The 18500-nt window shown below is 43.1% G+C and overlaps 1 protein-coding gene across 5 annotated transcripts in view; it reads left to right on the top strand.

Moving 5' to 3' along the window:
• The window catches only part of Sncaip (synuclein alpha interacting protein), a 140966-nt gene that overhangs the window by 67754 nt on the left and 54712 nt on the right, over positions 1-18500 (top strand). For all 5 annotated transcript variants that reach the window (XM_050149315.1, XM_050149313.1, XM_050149312.1 and 2 more), the window contains exons 2-3: positions 4144-4246; positions 16679-16751. In XM_050149315.1, the coding sequence (XP_050005272.1) occupies positions 4190-4246; positions 16679-16751 (130 nt within the window). In that variant the 5' untranslated portion in view covers positions 4144-4189. The remainder of the gene's footprint in view (positions 1-4143; positions 4247-16678; positions 16752-18500) is intronic.

The raw sequence follows: 18500 nt of genomic DNA, 5'->3' as shown, positions 1-18500 counted from the left end.
GTGAGACCCTTCCATCCTCCGGTTGCGAAGGGGGAGGAAACCTAATCCGGACCTCGTAACGTTTTATTATGTTTGTGAAGAGTTTTCTTTCCTTAATCCTGGAGACTGTGAAACAAAAAAATTGTGACATGCCAGTAGTTTATTTGTTAAATTAAAAAAACAAACTGTTGCTGTTGTGGTATGACTTTCAAATGGCGTTAATACAACAAACTCAGTCTTAGAATTCAAATGAAGTCAGTGGTCTTGACGGGGGACACCCACTAGAAACGGTAGGAGGGTAGTGGTGGCACCCACTGTTTGAAACTGCATTCCTTTTTGCAGTGCGTCTTCTAGGGTCCAAACTTAACTGCACTGCAGACCAGGCCTGAGCAGAGCAGCCTGGGAGGGATCAGCTGAGCTGGGGTGAACATCTTAGTAGATACTATGAGACTATGAGACATCCGCCACTCAGCTGCAACCAGCCACAGTTATTGGGAATGTGAACCCACATAGCCAAGCCAAGACTTTAGATATTTTTTTTAAGTGAAATCCAGAATAAAAACTTTGGTGTGAACTCCTCCAAAGTCTAGAAGTCGGCAACTCGTTTGTTGCTGGATTCTGTTTTGTTCACCACCACCACCACGACCACCACCACAACCACCACGACCACCACCACCACCACCACAACCACCACCACAACCACCACCACCACCACCACCACCACCACCACCACCACCACCACCACCACGACCCCTGCATTTTTTTAGACACTACTAGGATCAAACAAATCCCACCTTTAGGACAAAATTGGCCTTGGCTCATGGGTCTCCGATAAGTACTCCATGTTGCTCGACTTTCTGTTAGAGAATATAGGTCATCAGCTGGGAAAGGGGTCTCTGGGTTGGTGGGATGAGACTGAGGAATAGGAGAGAAAAATCAACCAGAGTTCAGCTCGCTTTCTTGTCTTGGGCCGTTGTTTGAAGCAGCTGCCTAGACAGACCTCACTGCCCCCTATCCCTATGCCTTGAAAGGTGATGCAGATGCCCAGTAGAAAGGCTCATGAGAGGGAGAGAGCAAATAATGACCACAGGGACAACTGAAAAGAAACAGCTGGGAATGTGGCCAGGACTGAGAGACTCTGGGGATTTCCACACATTAAAAGTGAAAACATAAATACATTCAAAATAACTTGAGAGAAAGAGAAGCATCGAAACTACAAAGAGGAACCGGGTTACACACAGAATAAGTCATTCTTAAAGGAGATGGCTCTGTAGGAAGCCAAGGAGTGTTCAGATGCCAAGGCTTATTATCTTCTGGCCTGTAAAGTCACGAAAATCTCATACACACACACAGAGAGAGAGAGAGAGAGAGAGAGAGAGAGAGAGAGAGAGAGAGAGAGAGAGAGAGAGAGAGCTGGCAGGCCAACCAACCCAGCTACCACCTAGGCCCAGAACCAGGACTGTGAGTTGGCCCACCCAGCATCCACCCTATCTGTGATCTACTGGAGCGTGTGAAGGACCTAGTCCAGCAGGTCCAAAGCTGCAGCTTCCACCATGAAATTTTATTTCTTTTTCTTTTAAATTTTATCTTAGTTGGGTTTTTTTTTTTTTCTGAGTAGGGGAAGGTTGCAGGGTAGAGGGCAGAGGCCAAAGGATGAGGAGATGAATGCAATCAAGAGGCATGATATGAAATCCACAAAGAATTAATAAAAAGTCAAAAAGAAAAAAAAATAAAAGAAAATCGCATCCCTACGCTTCAAGGGCAAATAGAAAGATTTTATATTTGCTTTGATGTGACAATTCATATTATCTTCTCATTCCGTTCTGCTAGCCTGGCTACATTTACGGGAACGTTGCCCTTTCTACTGTCAGAACACCAAAAAGGGGCCACTGACTACTTGTTAATTGGGTTGCCTAAGGCATATTCATCTGCAATTTGTATTTCATCCTGTATTTCTGTGCAATTAAAGATCTGCTCAGTTTCCACATCTAGTATATGCCTTTCTTCATTGTTTTCTTATTTCTGTATTCTCTGTGATCCTGGTCCATTACTGTCCTATCCTGAACTCTCTCTTCATATTGTACAATGGTATAATTATGACAAACATAAAACCAATCCTCTTACCTAAGTCCTTCTCCTTCCCTTGCCACAGTCCTGGATCACCAGATGTCATTTTAAATGCGACAGATAGAGTCCATCCAAAAAGCAATGAGGGTGCTTCTTGCTTCCAGCTGCACCTGGCCGAAACACACAGTGTCACTGAAGCCATGGACATGGCTTGTCGATCCACAGTTCATCACAGAGGTGCAGACTGAGGGGAAAGAGTGTAAGCTGGAAGACAGGCTATTCACGAATGAGCTGAAACCCACAGTCTCGTCTGTCTCTGAACCCGTGTGTGTGTGTGTGTGTGTGTGTGTGTGTGTGTGTGTGTGTGTGGAAGGAAACGTCGTCGCTATCAGTAATTTGCAAGTACAAGGGTGTATGCTTTCCTCGGCAAAGCTCTGAGGCTTACAAGGAAAGGCATGTGCTTTCACTTCTAAGCACTTGGTTTCCAAACTATATTTTAGATTTTTTTTATCAACAATAAAATGTCTTGTTTTAAGTTTTATTTTTACAAATGCAGTATTTTCTTTGAAGCCATGATTTCAGAAGAACTGCATCCATATGTCATAAATAGATCATTTTTGTTTGAGTTTGAAACAACACCCTAATCTGATCTTGGATAGTTCTTTATTGTAATTAAGTCTGTAAGCAAGGCCTGTGTGGAAAGGGAGGAAGAAACATGGAAAATTAAATTAGATCATAGGTTTGAGGTGTGATTTTTTTCCCCCTGTGGCATAGCTGTACCATTTTCATGACTTAAAAAGGAGAAAGAATCAAAATCTTTAAAACGAGGTGCTTAGGATAAGAGTGTCCTTTCAAGAAAATAAACCAGTTACCCAGAAATGTTGGCACATGCTTGTAATCTTTGGAGGCAGAGGCAGGAGAATCACTTAAGTTAGAGACCATTTGGGTCGACAAAGTCCCAGGCTGGCCAGGACTTTATAGCATGATCCCGTCTCAATACCATAAATGTAAAAGCCGGCTTAGGCTCTTGGTCTTGTATGAAGGAGCTCATTTTCCTCCGCCTAGATGCGCTGTCACTGTTCAGTAATCTTTTCATTTAGCAAGACACACTTTCACGACAGAATCCAAAGAGCAAGCCACAAACCACTTATGACACTCACATGTGGATACCTAAGACAATTTGTGTAATAAAAGAGGCATACGGCAGAAAACAGAATCCTTTTTTCGGCGTCTGAGAGCTGACAGAGGATAATTGCACTCCAAGGCACCACTAGGAGATCTCTATTTCTGTTCTTGACATGTGTGGGTACCACTGCCACTGCCAATGGTGATGATGATAAGTGATGGGAAAATGAAGCGGGAAGTGATGCCGCTTACCCTGACAGATGTAAAGGATTGCCACAGGCATCCCTGGAGCAAGTGCTGACGGGGGACATTCTGGTGCCTGCACCAGGTCACTCTGGTGCTGTCAGTCAGTGCTGCTTAAAGCAGAGGCCATCCCAATAGCTCAATTCAAAAATAGACAAGCCCCACCTCCTTCCGTGTCCTCCTTGCCTCTCCTTTTGAATTTGAGATTCACCCCACATTTTCTGAACTAACCATTGCTTTTGGTTAGTTGGTATCTGCCTTGTACCCGTGTGATTACTATGGAGATGTCGTGATCATTGCTCCATTCGCATCAACCAAGAATATATGCCCACAGAAAATACCTGAATACAGTTTCCCCAACAACGCCCAATATATTGTCTTTCCATAAAACCCAAACGTTCACCCAGTGTATGATAAGGGCATGGGCTTCATTGAAAGCTGACATTTATCATAGGGGAAAACTCTGACCCAGGTTACTGCCCAGGAGAAGATAAGTACAAATCAAGTAAAGCAAAGGATTATGGGTGCTCCCTGGCGAAGCAGAGCTGAGGACAAAAGGAGCTGTGCTCAGGGCTTTTGGAAAGCCTGACTTTGTGGGGAGGAAATGTGCCCCGGGGCAGGGCTATTACCCAATTACCTTTCCCGATTTTGTTTGTTCAAATGGGGATAATACTTTTCGTTATAAATAACTAACCTTTGGCCTTTCTTCTCTGCTTCTGCCCTATCCAGGAAATTATGAGTATTTGACCTTACTCAAAATGTACAAAGAAGAATAATGGAAGCCCCTGAATACCTTGATTTGGATGAAATTGACTTTAGTGATGACATTTCTGTAAGTATCACTACCTACAAGCAATGTTTTCACACTGCTCCGCCCTCAAGCTTACGCGCTGATTCGTTTATACTGACTGTATTTCCACAACTCCCCCAGCCACGCTGATGAACTGAAAACAAGCTGAGGAACAGACACAGTGTATGGTTTGAAGGCGGGGCTCTCTGGGCTTATGGAAGACTGATGCCTAGTTGTGTGTGAGCTGGGGGCGGGGGAGGGGTACAAGACATTCATCCTTGCTTAGCATTCCATTCCTAAGGCGTGCTGAGGTTGTTTGAAAATTACTGATGAGTCTGTTTGTAAAGCTTCAGCATGTGGACTTAACTGTTCATTCCCAGTTTCCTTGTATGTCTGTATCACAACTAGCATTCTCTCAAAATCCATAGGAACACAGACTGAAGCCAACCTGACATGTAATTGATGAAAAACAAAGGGAGAGGGGTCGAGAGATGGCTAAGCAGTTAAGGTCAATCACTGCTCTTCCAGCGGATCTGAGTTCAGTACCCAGCACCCCTAGCAGATGGCTCACAACAGCTTGTAACGCCAGCTCCAGGGCATCCAACACCCTCCCCTAGCCTTCGTGAACACTACCCTCATGTGCGCATGTATGTGCATACACACACACACACATACAAAAAACAAAAATAAATATTATGATAAAGGGAAACTTTCCAGTCATTGAAAACAACAAAACACAGACTGGACACTTGGGAATACTGACAAATCAGGTGCTGAAGATCAGATCAGCTGACCTCTGAGGTCCTATCATTCCGAAGCACTGGGCTGATGAGTCCCTCAGGTCCACTAACACTCAAACCCTGCAAGTGTCCGAGCACATTATCTACATGTGGCTTGCCTAGAGCTGCATGCGATGTATCCCATGCCATGCCGTCAGTTCTGATACCCAGCAACATGTTGGCACGATCACCCTGGGAGCTCATCGCTTCTGAGCTCATTTTCTTTGATCTCTCTGGGCATGGAGCTTTGGGTCATCATTGGATGTTGCCCCCCAAACAGTGGACATGCTTCGACATACATCTGGCTAGAAGTGGATTCCTATACTCCTCACCGTGTATACCCTAACTAATGGGGACTTTGCATGACAGTTGGATTGTAGGCATAGATATGGTAAATCGTCTCCTCAATACGGTCCTGGATCTTTCTGGTTTTGAACTAGAAAAATAGTCCCTTGTTATTGGGCTTATTCTTACTTTTAGTTAACTTTTGTTGGTCCTTATTCAGACCCAGATCCTTATTCAGACCCACGTGAAGTAAAAGTCCTCTTTTCCATGATGTGTGGATGCCGATCAGTCACGGTGCTTGATTGAGAAAGTCTTTAGAATGAGCTTCTTTTGTGACTCTTCCTCTCGAGGTATTTGGATTTGAATGTGAGCCAAGAAAGTGAAGGATAGTATAAAGATTTGTTGGGAAGTTGGAAGATGTAGAACAAAAGAATGTGTACTCATTAGGAGTTTGGTGGAAGTAGTTCTTGAGGTTTTTTTGATGGCGAAGTTGATGTTTGAGAGCTGTTTTTGGTTTTGTTTTGTTATTTTTGTTTTTTCTTTTTCAAGCAGTTTAGTTGTTTATTTGTTTTTCTGTTTGCCATCTTAGGGACAGAACCTACTAAATTACACATTCTAGGTATGTGTTCTACAACGCCTAACTCTTGGTTTTCTTAGACAAGAGTGTCATGATGTAGCCCAGACTGGCCTTGAGTTTACTATCTCCAGCCTCAAACACTGAGGCAGGCAATTACACAACCATTCAGGTCGTGTTTTACAAGAGCAGGCTTTGAACGGACCACCAGCCCAGGCTCCTGGTTTCTTCTGCCCATTGGCTGGGTGATTTGGAGCACATGAGTCTCACTTCCCTGAAATACTCATCTAACTTTTTAAAATTGTTTTAAGGTTTGGGTGAAATGATAATATATGTGAAACACTTAGCTTGGCACACAGCTCTTTAAAATAGTAGCTTTGTTATTGTTTCAATGAATAATACAATAATATTTATCTGACCAATAGTGGATAAAGAACTCGAGGGAAAAGACCAGGCATGGTGTCAAGATTTTCTTTTAAGTACAACAGAGCAGTTGTATTTACAGAAGAATCACTGGCAGCAGCCCATAATTTTGATGAATTAGGAAGCTCTGCTTGAAAGATAAAATGTATTAAGCAATAACCGAAGCTGTTTAGCAAATAGGGCTACAGGATTATGCAATGGTTGAACCTCTCTGACTTGACCACTCTGAACTATAAATTCAGATTTCCATCAGTAGGAATGTACCTTCCCCGAGAGTTCCCTTTTATGTAGGCTCCAATGTTTGGATCTTTGACTTGCATTAAAACTTAAACCAGGTTTGAACTGGATAGCATTGACAAGACAGTAATGGCTAACGCTAATTATGTCCTATGGGCCAGGCCACATATGTTTCATCCTCACACTGATCCTATGGAGAAGGGATTGTAGTCATCTTCCTTTGACAGATAAAGACACCAAAACATTGAGACCTTATATCTTGCCAAGGATCTCCTGGTTAGTCAGGAGCACACTTTTTCCAGAATACTCACTTCCTGCCTTAATCCGATATGTAGTTTATTGCAATAATTTACACCAATGGCAATTTTTCTGCCCCTGTTTCCCACCCATGAGCATTTGGTGATACCCAGTTTTCACTGTCATACTGGGAAGATGCTACTGCCTCTGGTGGATAGAGACCAGGAAAGCACAGCCTACGGGAAAGCCTCCTCAACAGAGGATCATCCAGCCCAAAACGTTGACAGCCTGAAGGGTGAGGTGTCCAAGTCTACTGCAATCCCCCTTGAAACTGGAGGAGCTCTATTTAGCAACCTCTCCAGCGTTAGATTGTTTTATCATAATTCAGTATGATCCGAGTTTAATACCCTAACCCTGACAGAGCTCTACTGTTCATAGTTAATGATTTCATGGAGAAAAAGTGAAGACCAACTCATAAATAGTGAAGTAAGTGTTCTCGGCCTGTTTCAGTAAACTGGGAACACTGGCCATCGAGGCTGCTGCCCGAGAGCGTCTCCAATGCTGAGGCTCAGAAAGGAACTTGTCTCCCAGCTGCTAGTTCACCGATGCGGAGAATGAAGTTTCCCATGAACGTGCTTTTATTTTTGTGGATTGCACAGACCTCTCTCTCTGCTCCCTTTTGCTCTTTCCTGATGCAGCGGCAGAAGATGATGGTGGGGAGTCCAGGCAGCATTTGGAAAAGATGTTTACAAAACTCATGCTGGGGTTTAAGACTCCTCTCCTTACCCTCCAACTATAGTCCAATTATGTAGGTTGGGCTTTGTATTCCATGGTTTTTCCCTCTGGTCAGGGGACTGGTTCTTGTTTTAATTAAAACACAAGCTGTATATTTGTGTAGAAAAACAGCTAGAACTTTCTGTCTTTATCTAATGAGACAAAACACAGAAGGCAACCAACTTATTTTGAAGTTCTCCAGACTTGAAAATGATGGGTTTCCCCTGTAAAATGCAAGGTTTCAACGGTACATCCCTGTCTCCCTGCCATCTGAGGGCAGAGTGCTATGCCCAAGCTGTAGCCCATGGGAGAGGGCACGTACAAACCTTCCTCTCCCAGCAAATGGGTTTACAGAGGCCTCTTTTATTCAGTTGAAAACCAGGCTCTCCTATCATCAAAACAAAAACAAAACCCTCCAGGGTTCTTAGGAACCATGGCATATTTATTTTATTCAGCAAAGCCAATTTTTTTTTCACAAAAATAGTATCTTATCCAGGACTGAATAAATAAAGCAGAGGCTGAACAGCAGAGAGGTGACGTATATCACACACAGTCACTGTCTGTCACACGTAGGTCCTGTCACACACACACAGCTGAAACCTTTCAAGTCAAGCCTCACAAAACTGCAAGAGACGGGTTCCGCTTTCATCCTGTGTCGCAGATTACAAAATGGAGACTTGGGGAGATCCTGTGAGTTCACGAGGTTACAGCCAGAACTCAGCAGGGTCAGGACTGGACTACAGAACTCCTTGACTCAGAAGAGGCCTGTGACTTTCTGAGAAATTTCTTTGAATGGAAGCACCTCTGCACCTCTAAACCTGTCACCCATGTCCATTTAGTACTGGTCACAAGGGACCTGGGTCCCCACTCCCAAAACCCTTTCTTTTACTACCCTGACGTTTCCCTGGAAGGTAACCAGGAACTTCATGTGGAGTCTTGATGCCTTAGTTCCTGCTTCATGGTTCCTATCAGCCATGTCCTTCCTAGAAGTTACCCTGTTCTTGGCCATAGTTAAACATTTCTTGGCACCGATTATGTGGTGTGGCCTCAGCAGCAATCACAATGCAACTACATTTTTTTTTTGCAGAGTTCTATTTGCTGTGTCTTACTTCTGAGTCCAAAATGCCTCTTATTCCTCATCTCTAGCCCCATGAAGTTCAAAGCATTTTTTCTTATTTCAACACCAGATGCCCTGCATCTCATTGTTTTGTAAGCACCCCTAAGAAATAGACAAGGGATTGTCTGATCCAGAAATGATGTGTTGTAAGTTTCTGACCTCAAGACTGGAACTCAGATCTCCTTCTCCATCTTGGCCCAAACGCTCACAGAGGAGAGGAACCTTAGCCAGAGGGTGATTTCCAAGAAGAAAGAGCAACCACCAGACTGATCTTTAATTTGCCTCCTTTTCTGAACTTAGCCCGTCGAGTCCTCTTCTTGGCTATACTGGGTAGCCACAGCATTTATTAGACTGGCTACACAGCTTATTTATACAAACTACTTGCTCATAGCTAACTGTTTTGCCAATCTAGTCAGCAAGTGTTTATTAAACATCCACAGTGTTCCAGGCACAGTTCTAGGTTTGAGAAAATAGTATAAACTTGGTCTGTGCGCGCAGGGAGTTTATGATGGCAAATAAACTATTCTATTTCATAGCATGTAACATATTTATTATAGCTGTGAAATGTCAGATTAACTTCATGGGAAGTCACATTTCAGTACCAATCACTCTTCCTGGCAGTCTGTGTTTCTCGGTGCTGATTGACTCTTGGCTCACAGTTGAAGCTAGACAAGCGTGGTTGCTGGACAAGGTCCCTGGCTGGCCAGCTACCCTACTACAAGATAAATGTCTCTTTTATTTGTTTCATCATTTATCATTTTTTAATATTTATTATTATTTAGGCTTAACTTTTTAGTGTTTTTTGATGCTCTAAATATAAATAATAATGGTACTTAACATTTGTTGAACACTTACTCTACATCTGACAGGACTGCCAGGCTCTACAGTGTTAGCTCAGAGTCTTCACACCACACTCTGTTAGGGTACTGTAGTTACTCTGTGTTACCAGTGAGATTAAAGAATAAGATTGCTGATAAAATGCTGAAATCAGGAGATGATGTGGGCCAACTGGCTCCAGAACCCACGTCTTCATTGAAGACGACTTCTGGGCTTTGTAGCCATCTTTGGACTGACTTCTATTGCAACAATGCACTAGAGTTTGGGTCGGGACTTACTTATGAAGGGAGGAAATGGAAATAACACACTCACGAATACAGAGTGAAGCAGCGCCGCTGCCTCTTCATCAGGCAAGGAAGGATGGGGAAAGCTCCAGACCAGCTCACCAAGCCATGGCCATCATGAAGCCTTCCACATCCAAGAGAGAGCACAACCCTCCTCCCACGCTTCTTAAAGGGCTGTGTATCTTCAGGGACCACGCCCATCGAGCCAACCCATTCCATTCCATTGGTCATTAGACCGAAAGGCCAAATTCCCTTAATAGACTTCACAGTTCAGTTCGGTCATTACCATTCATTTCCAGTTCTTGCCATAGGAGTCCCTTCAGCATTGTCATCACACTTGCTTCTCCAGTGTGGATGGGCCACCAAATGCTGCTTGTCCACACCCTGCATCAATTACATTCATATTACTTACGTGCTAGTGTACTCTTAAAAATGACCAACAAGAGCTGCTGAGTTCTCCCACACCAGCTACAGACAATATCTAGCATTGAAGGCATAAAACTATTTTTTTCTTTTTTCAAATCTTGACAAATATAATAGAAACAAAAGACCACTGCAAAAGCCGTGGGCATGTGAGAATAAAATTGATACAGTAATTCTCATTAAAGAATCCTAGTTGGTAAAATGAAATGTAATTACAGAGAGTTGGACAGATAAAGCAAGACGTGGACCGTCTGCATGATCCTGCAGAGGGGCAGTGGAGAAACTGAGCAATCGGCTAAGTCTCCTGGTGAAATGTAGTGTTGAAAGGACCGAGTGTCCCTAGGAAGGGCTGTACAGAGTATATCCTATGTGGAAGAAGGAAGGGTAAAGCCTCTACAAAAGAAATTGGAAAGAAGTGTTCAGACATAAAGGAAACAAACAAACAAACAAGAAGGACCAGAGAGAGATCAGGAGTTTAGTAATTAAAACATAATTGAAGGGAAAAAAAAAAAAAGAAAAACCCAAGAGTCCAGTCATTGTAAAGTTCAGTGTCCACAGAGTTTTTCCCTTAAAACTCTCTGGCGGCCATACTGAGCGCCACACCCTGCAGCTGGAAGAATAAATGAAGACATCAGGAAACAAGAACAAAGACAACCCAAGAACTGTGGCTGATGAGCATCAGAGCAAGAAGGCTGGTGGCCAGTGAGGGAGGCGGAGCATCCTGAGGTGGTGGAGATGCTTAGGATCTGCAGAGAGAGCCTGTGCTGAGAGAGAGGCTGGGGAGGAGGGAAGGAGGATGCTTGTAGGGCCCGGGCTCTGTGAAACAGAGGCAGAGGACTAGTAACGCGGGAATGGACTCTCTGTGCCGTATGCTCAGGGCTATGTGGAGTCATAGGCTTCTCCATTAGAAGGCGGGCCTCTGTAGAGAACAAGATTTTAGAGGAAAAGAAAAAAAAAGTCTTAAGCTTAGAAAATCTCTCTTCAGCTATTTATCTGCTTTGACAGGCAGTTTTGCTTGTGTGGAGGGCTGTGGTTCTACCGTGTGACTGCCTGAATTCTGGAAAGCTCGGAGAAACCAGGAGTCTCGTGATAGTTGTGGGAATGGATGGCTCATTGTTTTTGTCCTTAGGAAAAGTAATAGAACCTCAGTTCCTTAAGAATCTCTAGCTCGCAAAGGTGCTTGGGACAATGCTTTTTCATTTTCTATGGCTCTTTACCACTTGAATAATGTCTACTTCTTCACTCAACTGGCCCCAACTAGTCTTCAGGACTAAAGGCCACTGTTTACCAGTCCTGAACATTCATCAGTTTTGGTGGTCAGAGATTCCCATAGTCCAACAAAGAACTCATGTTCTACATGTACACTCATGAATCTCATCTATGTTCAAATTGCTTTACATGACTGTTGTGTCCTGGAACAAACACACATACACACACATGCACACGTGCACACACACACACACACACACACACACACACAATTTGTCTGACAAAAAAAGACTGTAGTTAGTTTGGGAAGCAAGCTTTCTGTGTCCACCCTTATCTACAAACTCGCTTGAGTAAGGAAGTAGTTAGGAGGACTCACATAGGTGCAGAGGTTAGATGGCAACATCTTCCTTTTCATTTCCAGTCCGTACTCATTCCTACTCCTCTCTTGATCTCCTGCCTTTGTCCTGGCAGGAACAAAAATGAGTAAGGAAAGTCTGTGGAGCACTCACAGAAAACAGGTTAGAGAGGAGAGCTGAACATGTTTCCAGGCATTTATCAGTTTGCAAAATAACTCCATCTTCATTATCTCATATTGATACCTGTGGCTACAGATAAGGAAACCAAGTCCCAGAGGTATGAAACAATTGATTTGTCCAGAACCACAGAGATAGTAAGCGTCAGAGCCAGACCTGGCTTCAAATCTTTGTCCTTTATAGAAGGGGACAACTGCCAGCAGTCATGTTAATGGAGTGAGATTTTAGTCTTTTGAATGTACTGTGATTGCACTGCTAGATTTATAATGATGGCTTCTTCTAGGATTGCTTTTGTATAGATATAAACTGTTGTTATCATGGCTACTAAAGCCGTGGGCTACTTAAAGGCGTTCTTTTAGTCCAGTTCAATAAGAGCCTAGTATCTTAGATAGCTAAAATATTTTCTACCACCTGAAGAAGCAATGAAATCATTTGCATTCGTGGAGAGACAGGATGCCATGTGTATGACTGAGAGGAGGCTTTATGAATTCTGGAATGTTTCAGAATTTCCTGGATGTCTCATCACAAGCCAATGACTGCACCCAACATAACTGGTTCTGATTCAGTGTTCTAAAATGGCTCCCAAGAATTCCAAGTCCCAGGATCTAGAGGGCGCACTTTGAATGCTGACATTCCTTCCCTCATAGAGGGCATTATAGAGATGATACCGAGGCAAGGCTGGAAAAATTAAAGGGAATTTTCCTATTGAAATGGGAGGAATGGCATTCTGGGTGGATAAAGTAGAATTCATAAAGACATAGGAAAAACAGTAGATATGCGAACTATAAGAAATTTCTTGTTACCACAAAGAGAAGTGAAGGAAAGTCAGAGAAGAGACTGACCTTATGCCACACTGAGGCACATGGTCTGGCCTGTGCATCCTGCAGAGGCACTGAGGGATTTGAAACAGAGACATGCTTTAGTCAAATCTGAACCAAGAATTATAACTATAAATTTGAACTGATGAATTATACCAGTATTAATGCTCAGAAGGAATTCCTACTAACTACCTAAACTTGAAAGCTTTTAAACTTCTGAAAATCTACAGTATTATGCCCAGGCTCGAGTGCAGTGTATGTACATGTTGGTGTTCGAGGCAGCTAATTGACCCCTACGTATGTACAATTCAAAGATAATATCCTTTCCCTCCTCTCCATATCAGAGCTGATAGATCATGAGGAAAAAGCCAAGCCTAAGACACTGCAGACATTTACTGAGGGCATAAAAGGGAAACATTGCTAAGAACCGCCCTGGGGCTTTGTGCAGAAGGCAGAGAGCATGCTGACCTTAAGGAACAGTGGCACTTCGTGGTTGGAGGAAATCACTGCAGACAAGGAGGTCCTGAAAATTAAAAGAAACAGGCAAATAGATTTCAACTCTATAGAGGCATTGAAACAGCTAAGGGAACTGGTCAACCTCACCAGGAGCTCTTGAAACATAAAGCCGTAGTAAAAGTTTGATCAAAGAGGCTATTTCTGCAGCCAGTAACCTCTGGAAGGATTCAAGAAAAGGAAGATGTTAGGACAAAAGAGTAAAAAGGAAAAACAATGCCTCTCAAGTAACTGAAAGCCCTCTCTCATATCACCAATGGATAACAGAATCAAGAGAACAGGCTACACAATTTAGGGTGGAGGATAAGTAGAAGAAGGATGTATTAGTCTTGGTTTGGTCAGTCCATATGACAGGAGTTACTAGTGATTGTCCTATGAGTGAAGTAGGTTAGCCATCTGACAGCTCCTTATAAAAGACCATCTGTCCTGTGAATTGGGAAGCCTCCCATTCCAGATGGTAGCACAATGTACTCTTGTATGAGAGACATCCCGGGTCACTGGGTCATGGGCTCATCCTCAGATTTGCAATTATGAAAATACATTTCCGTGTTGCTTTTGTGAAACATGCTTCCTGTGCATTTCTTCCCACCACAATGTAACCATCTTTAGATCACTCTGTTGTATTAGATCTTCCCATGTAGGGTTGCTATTTACAGAAATAAGCCTTCAAATTACTCTTTTATTGTGCCTTTATAAAGAACGGTAGATTTGTTAAATCCATAGACTGTGTGACCTTCCATGCATCCTAAAAAGTCCCCCAAACTGTAATTTTCTAGCTGGCACTTTTTTTTTTCTTAGTTTGCTGTATTTTTTAATTTCTAGTCCCAGGAGTATCACATCACTGTTTTCTTTAGGGTCATTATTTCTTACTGGTTGTGACGTGAAGAATTCAAATATATGTCTTCACAAAAGAAAGCATCCTTTTTCACTATGGGCAAAGCTACAGCCGGTATGTCACCCTCTCCCCAGCTCTGTTTTGGTTTTTTTTTTTTTTTTTGAGGGGGTGGGGTGTTGGTTTTGATTGTTGGTCAGTTGCTTGGTTTGTTTGGTGTTCTGTTGTTTTGTTTTGAGGCAGGCTGACTGGCTTGGAGGCTGGCCTTGAACTCAGAGATTGCTTGGCTCCACCCACTCGAGTGCTAGGATTACAGGTGTGTGTCCCCAAATCCAGATTTTTCTATGATACGTTGTCGACACACCAGCCAAGAACCTTGTGCTGTTCAGAGTTTGAACCTCAGCAAACTTAACCTCACTGCCTCCTGCAAGCCTTTGCAGTCAAACAGGTAGAGCTGGACCTGCAGCTAAACCAGCTGAGATCTGGAGAATAGGGAATCTGGCTTTCAGGTGCCAGTGTGCGTGCCTGGGATGCAGACAGCAGTTGGGCTGTTTTCATCGGGTGTATATCGTTTAAGCCCACTGAGAAATCCTTGCTGTATCATTGCCCATATTTATACCTAGTCAATCAATTTTCCTCTTTTCTAAAATGTTGTCTTGAGGGGAAACCCAAAAAGGGAGGGAGGAAGGAGAGGGGAGGTAGGGAAGAAAGAGAGAGAGTGAGAGATGGCAGTGGGGAGCAGGAGAGATGGTGAGCCATTGCCAAAGGGGGTTTCATGGGGCACAGCAACCAAAACAAAGGCCCTAATTTTAATTGAATTATAGACTGTGTAATTATATAACCTGCACCAGCTGGTCTCAGAAAGCTACCAGATTCCTTAGAGAGCTTGTACTTGATCAGGAACATGAGGTACCTTGTTACTACCAAGACGAAGCTTCTCTGTCTAAATTATCCCTGACCACCCCATCCCCCGCAAGACACACACACAAAGCATACGGTAGAAGGAAAAATTGTCTAGAGGCTCAACTCCTGTTCACGCAGCCTTCCCCTCCCTCCACCTGTGTGTTGTGTGTGTGCTGAGACACCTGTAGTCTCTGATGAATGGCCAATATAAACAGGATGCTATTGCATCAGACAGGTAAGAATAATTTCTCTAATTAGTCTTCTGAGATTTCATTTTTCATTTGGAAATACTGGGAGTTTAATTTGTTTGTGATGTGCAAGCTGACAGCAGCGGCAAGCGCCTGCTCCTTCTGCCTTGCTTTGCTGATATTCTGTGGGAACTCTGGAGGTCCTATCTATCAACATCACACCCACTAACGTACCTTTGCCTTGAGAAACGCATTCTAATTATACAGTCCTCGCTTGTGAGGCTAGAATAATACTAATGGGTTTCCTCTGGTCATTTTTCTTTTAGATTAAATTATTTTTTTTCTAAGCTGCCTCAGATTTTGCAAGGGAGAAGTAATTCATGATATGTGCCTGTTCTCAGAGACATAGAGCAAAACATTCTGAGAAAATTGTGTTTTATGGACTGCAGTATGAGTATGACCGAAGATAGTCTTTGATTGAAGGCCTCATTCTCTTCTATTCATTCTGTTTATTTTGTTTGAACACATCCTTCTCTCAAGATAAATTGATGGCTATCAAATGTAGACCCCATAAATCATAGTTATTGATTTTACATGTGTTTTTGTGCCTCCAGTGTCATAATTTGTTATCTTGATAGCCAGCCCTGAACTTGATGCTGTGTCAGAGACTAAAAGGTGCTGTCTTTCCTTCCAAACTAATCTATGGACGAGAAGAGCTTTCAAAGAGACCTATGTTCCCCTTGCTTTTAGTGACCAGACCTCCGTATTTGCCATGGAGACAATACACACAGTAAAATCCGCAGCACATGGTAACTGTTGGAGCCTAAAACAAAAAGAAGTGTTTATTGTATGCGTAAGAGTGTTAGGTATGTATGTGCACTGCATGCGAGTGCCTGGTAGCTGCAGAGGCCAAAAGAGGGAATTGGATCCCCTGGAATGGAAGCTACAGATAGTTGTGGCCCATCATGAGGGTGCCAGGAAGCGCATCAATTTTCTCTGCAAGAGGAGTAAGTGTTCTAAACCACTGAGCCATCGCTCCAGGCCCAGCTTTGGGATTTTATGTAGTGTGGTCCACACCAGCATAGACATGTCTCCTTCAGTCTGGATGCTGAGGAAGCCGAATCCTCCTCCCCTAGGCTTTTTACACTGGTAGCTAGCTAGCTCTTTGGGTTGAGGAAACAAATAGTATCTTCTGGAAGTATTCAAGGTTCAGTAATTCTGGCTATATTTCAGTTTGAAATGATGAGACACAGAAAAGCTTTCAGATGTGTCTTACTTTGTCCATTAAATAAGAGCCACCAGGCTCCTCTTTAACCTGTGTCTACTGAGGTGCTTGCCGGTCGATCTTAGGATGCTCTCAGATCACCACGAGGGCCACCTCTTGAATGTGTCTATTGTACTTGAGCCTCGGTCCTTGTGTTCATCTTTTTTCTTTCTGGGTGGTTTAAGGGAATGCCTTTATTTTAAATTTCTATCTCACACCCTTCTCCCTCTGTCTTCCCATTCAGTACTCAGTCACATCTCTCAAGACCATCCCAGAACTGTGCAGAAGATGTGATTCCCAAAACGAGGACAGATCAGGTAAGTCGGACTCCTCGCCCCTCCTCACCCACCAGTGGTAGCGCTCCAGTTTGCCTGGCCTTGGTTGCTTTTGCATTCTGCTCTCTTCCCTTGTGGTTTCTCTGCTCCCGCCACCTCCCTGCCACCTTCAATAAACAGATGTATCTGTTGGGGTCATCTACAGGACTACGAGGTCGTAACTAGGACCCGGTTGTGTATACATCGACATAGGTCCTCCTGATAACCTTCAAACCATAGGCTCCACAGAGATCTGCAGAAAACCCAAGAAAGCAGTGGTGGCAAAAAACATAATGATGCCGGCGCCAGTGAAAAAATGCTGGATGCATTTACTGCCCATATGGCAAGGACCAACGTGAGGGATGAGGCTTTGCCAAAGTCTGAAACCCTATCAGGATGCGACATGCTAGAATCTGCAATAAGGCATACTATAACAGTTAAGATGAAAGCAAGGCGCTGGAGTTTAATAGTGTAAACCAAACAGAGAATTATGGCGGCTAGATGAAAACCAGCTGGCTGGCCTTGTCTCCTTGCCCCATCCCCCGCCTGAAAAAAAAAAAGGACATTGAGGGTTGTCCCCCCCCCCCTGTAAATCAAATTAAATCCCTCTGCTTCTCTCTCTGAGATGGGCAAAGAGGAAAACAGAAAGGATATTGATGGGAATGATTGATATTAAACTATGAAATGGTGCTCGTTCCTTTGCTCTAGATAATTACCATTAACCTAGCCAAACTGAACCTCTCCTCGTAGTAACACTAGGCTGGAGAAACACGCTGGGCACGAGACTTAAGATAATCCTTAAATTATGCACATGATGTTTAAAAATAAATAGAGGTATCTTTCCTGTACAGCTACTAGAATTCTGAATTTCTGACTGAAAGGACTTGGAGAACTAATTAGCTTTCCTCCCTGGACTGTTTGTTTTGCTTTCACATTTTCCATAGAAGAAACAGCAAAAATAATGTGTTTTCAGGCTTGTTTATCTCCCTCTCTCTCTCTCTCTCTCTCTCTCTCTCTCTCTCTCTCTCTCTCTCTCTATACATCAAATATGAACATGTGGATGTGTGTTGGTAATATATAAATATGAACCAGAAACATGCCAGAAGTTAGCCTTAAATTTAAATGAAAGTTTTCATTTGCTCTAAACTGTTAAAAAAAAAAAAGGCGGGGGGAGGGAACAGGACATAAAGTTGGGAGGGAAATGGTGTAAACCGCATCTGGGGAGTTTGGAAGGAGGCAGCGGTATAGGGACACGATGGAAATAAATTGTATAAATACATAACATTTTCAAAGAATGCATAAAGATGTTGTTTTTAAAATGACACACGTGTTTGCTGAGATGGACAGGAGACTTTTGGCTCTAAGCCTTTGAAGGATTTATCTCCTTAAAGCAACATTTTTTTTTTTTCCTCAAAAAGTCACTTGAAAAGGATTGCGCTCCGTGGCACAAACTACACACTGCAAATTCAAGAGACAAGCCTCGGAGTCCAAAGACTGGAGTTCAAGTTAGAGTCCAAAGACTTGGGAAGACTGTTGAGTGTTCCCATCTCTCGCTGTTTTACGAAGTCCTTTAACAAAGATCCCCATTCATTCTTGCATTTGTTCAGTCAACAACTGTATGGTGAGAATTCTCTGATCCAAGCATAGAGAATAAAACAAAACAAAACACCAGGACACAAGATCCTCCTGTGCTCAGTGAGCTCGTATCTGGATAGGTGACGGTCAGAGGACGTGCAAGCATCTAAGTAGGCA

Source organism: Alexandromys fortis, unplaced genomic scaffold, assembly GCF_014885135.2.
Source record: "Alexandromys fortis isolate MF-2015 unplaced genomic scaffold, M_Fortis_MF-2015_v1.1 scaffold_60, whole genome shotgun sequence".
Lineage (NCBI taxonomy): Eukaryota > Metazoa > Chordata > Mammalia > Rodentia > Cricetidae > Alexandromys > Alexandromys fortis.
This window is presented reverse-complemented; position numbering and strand designations above follow the sequence as displayed.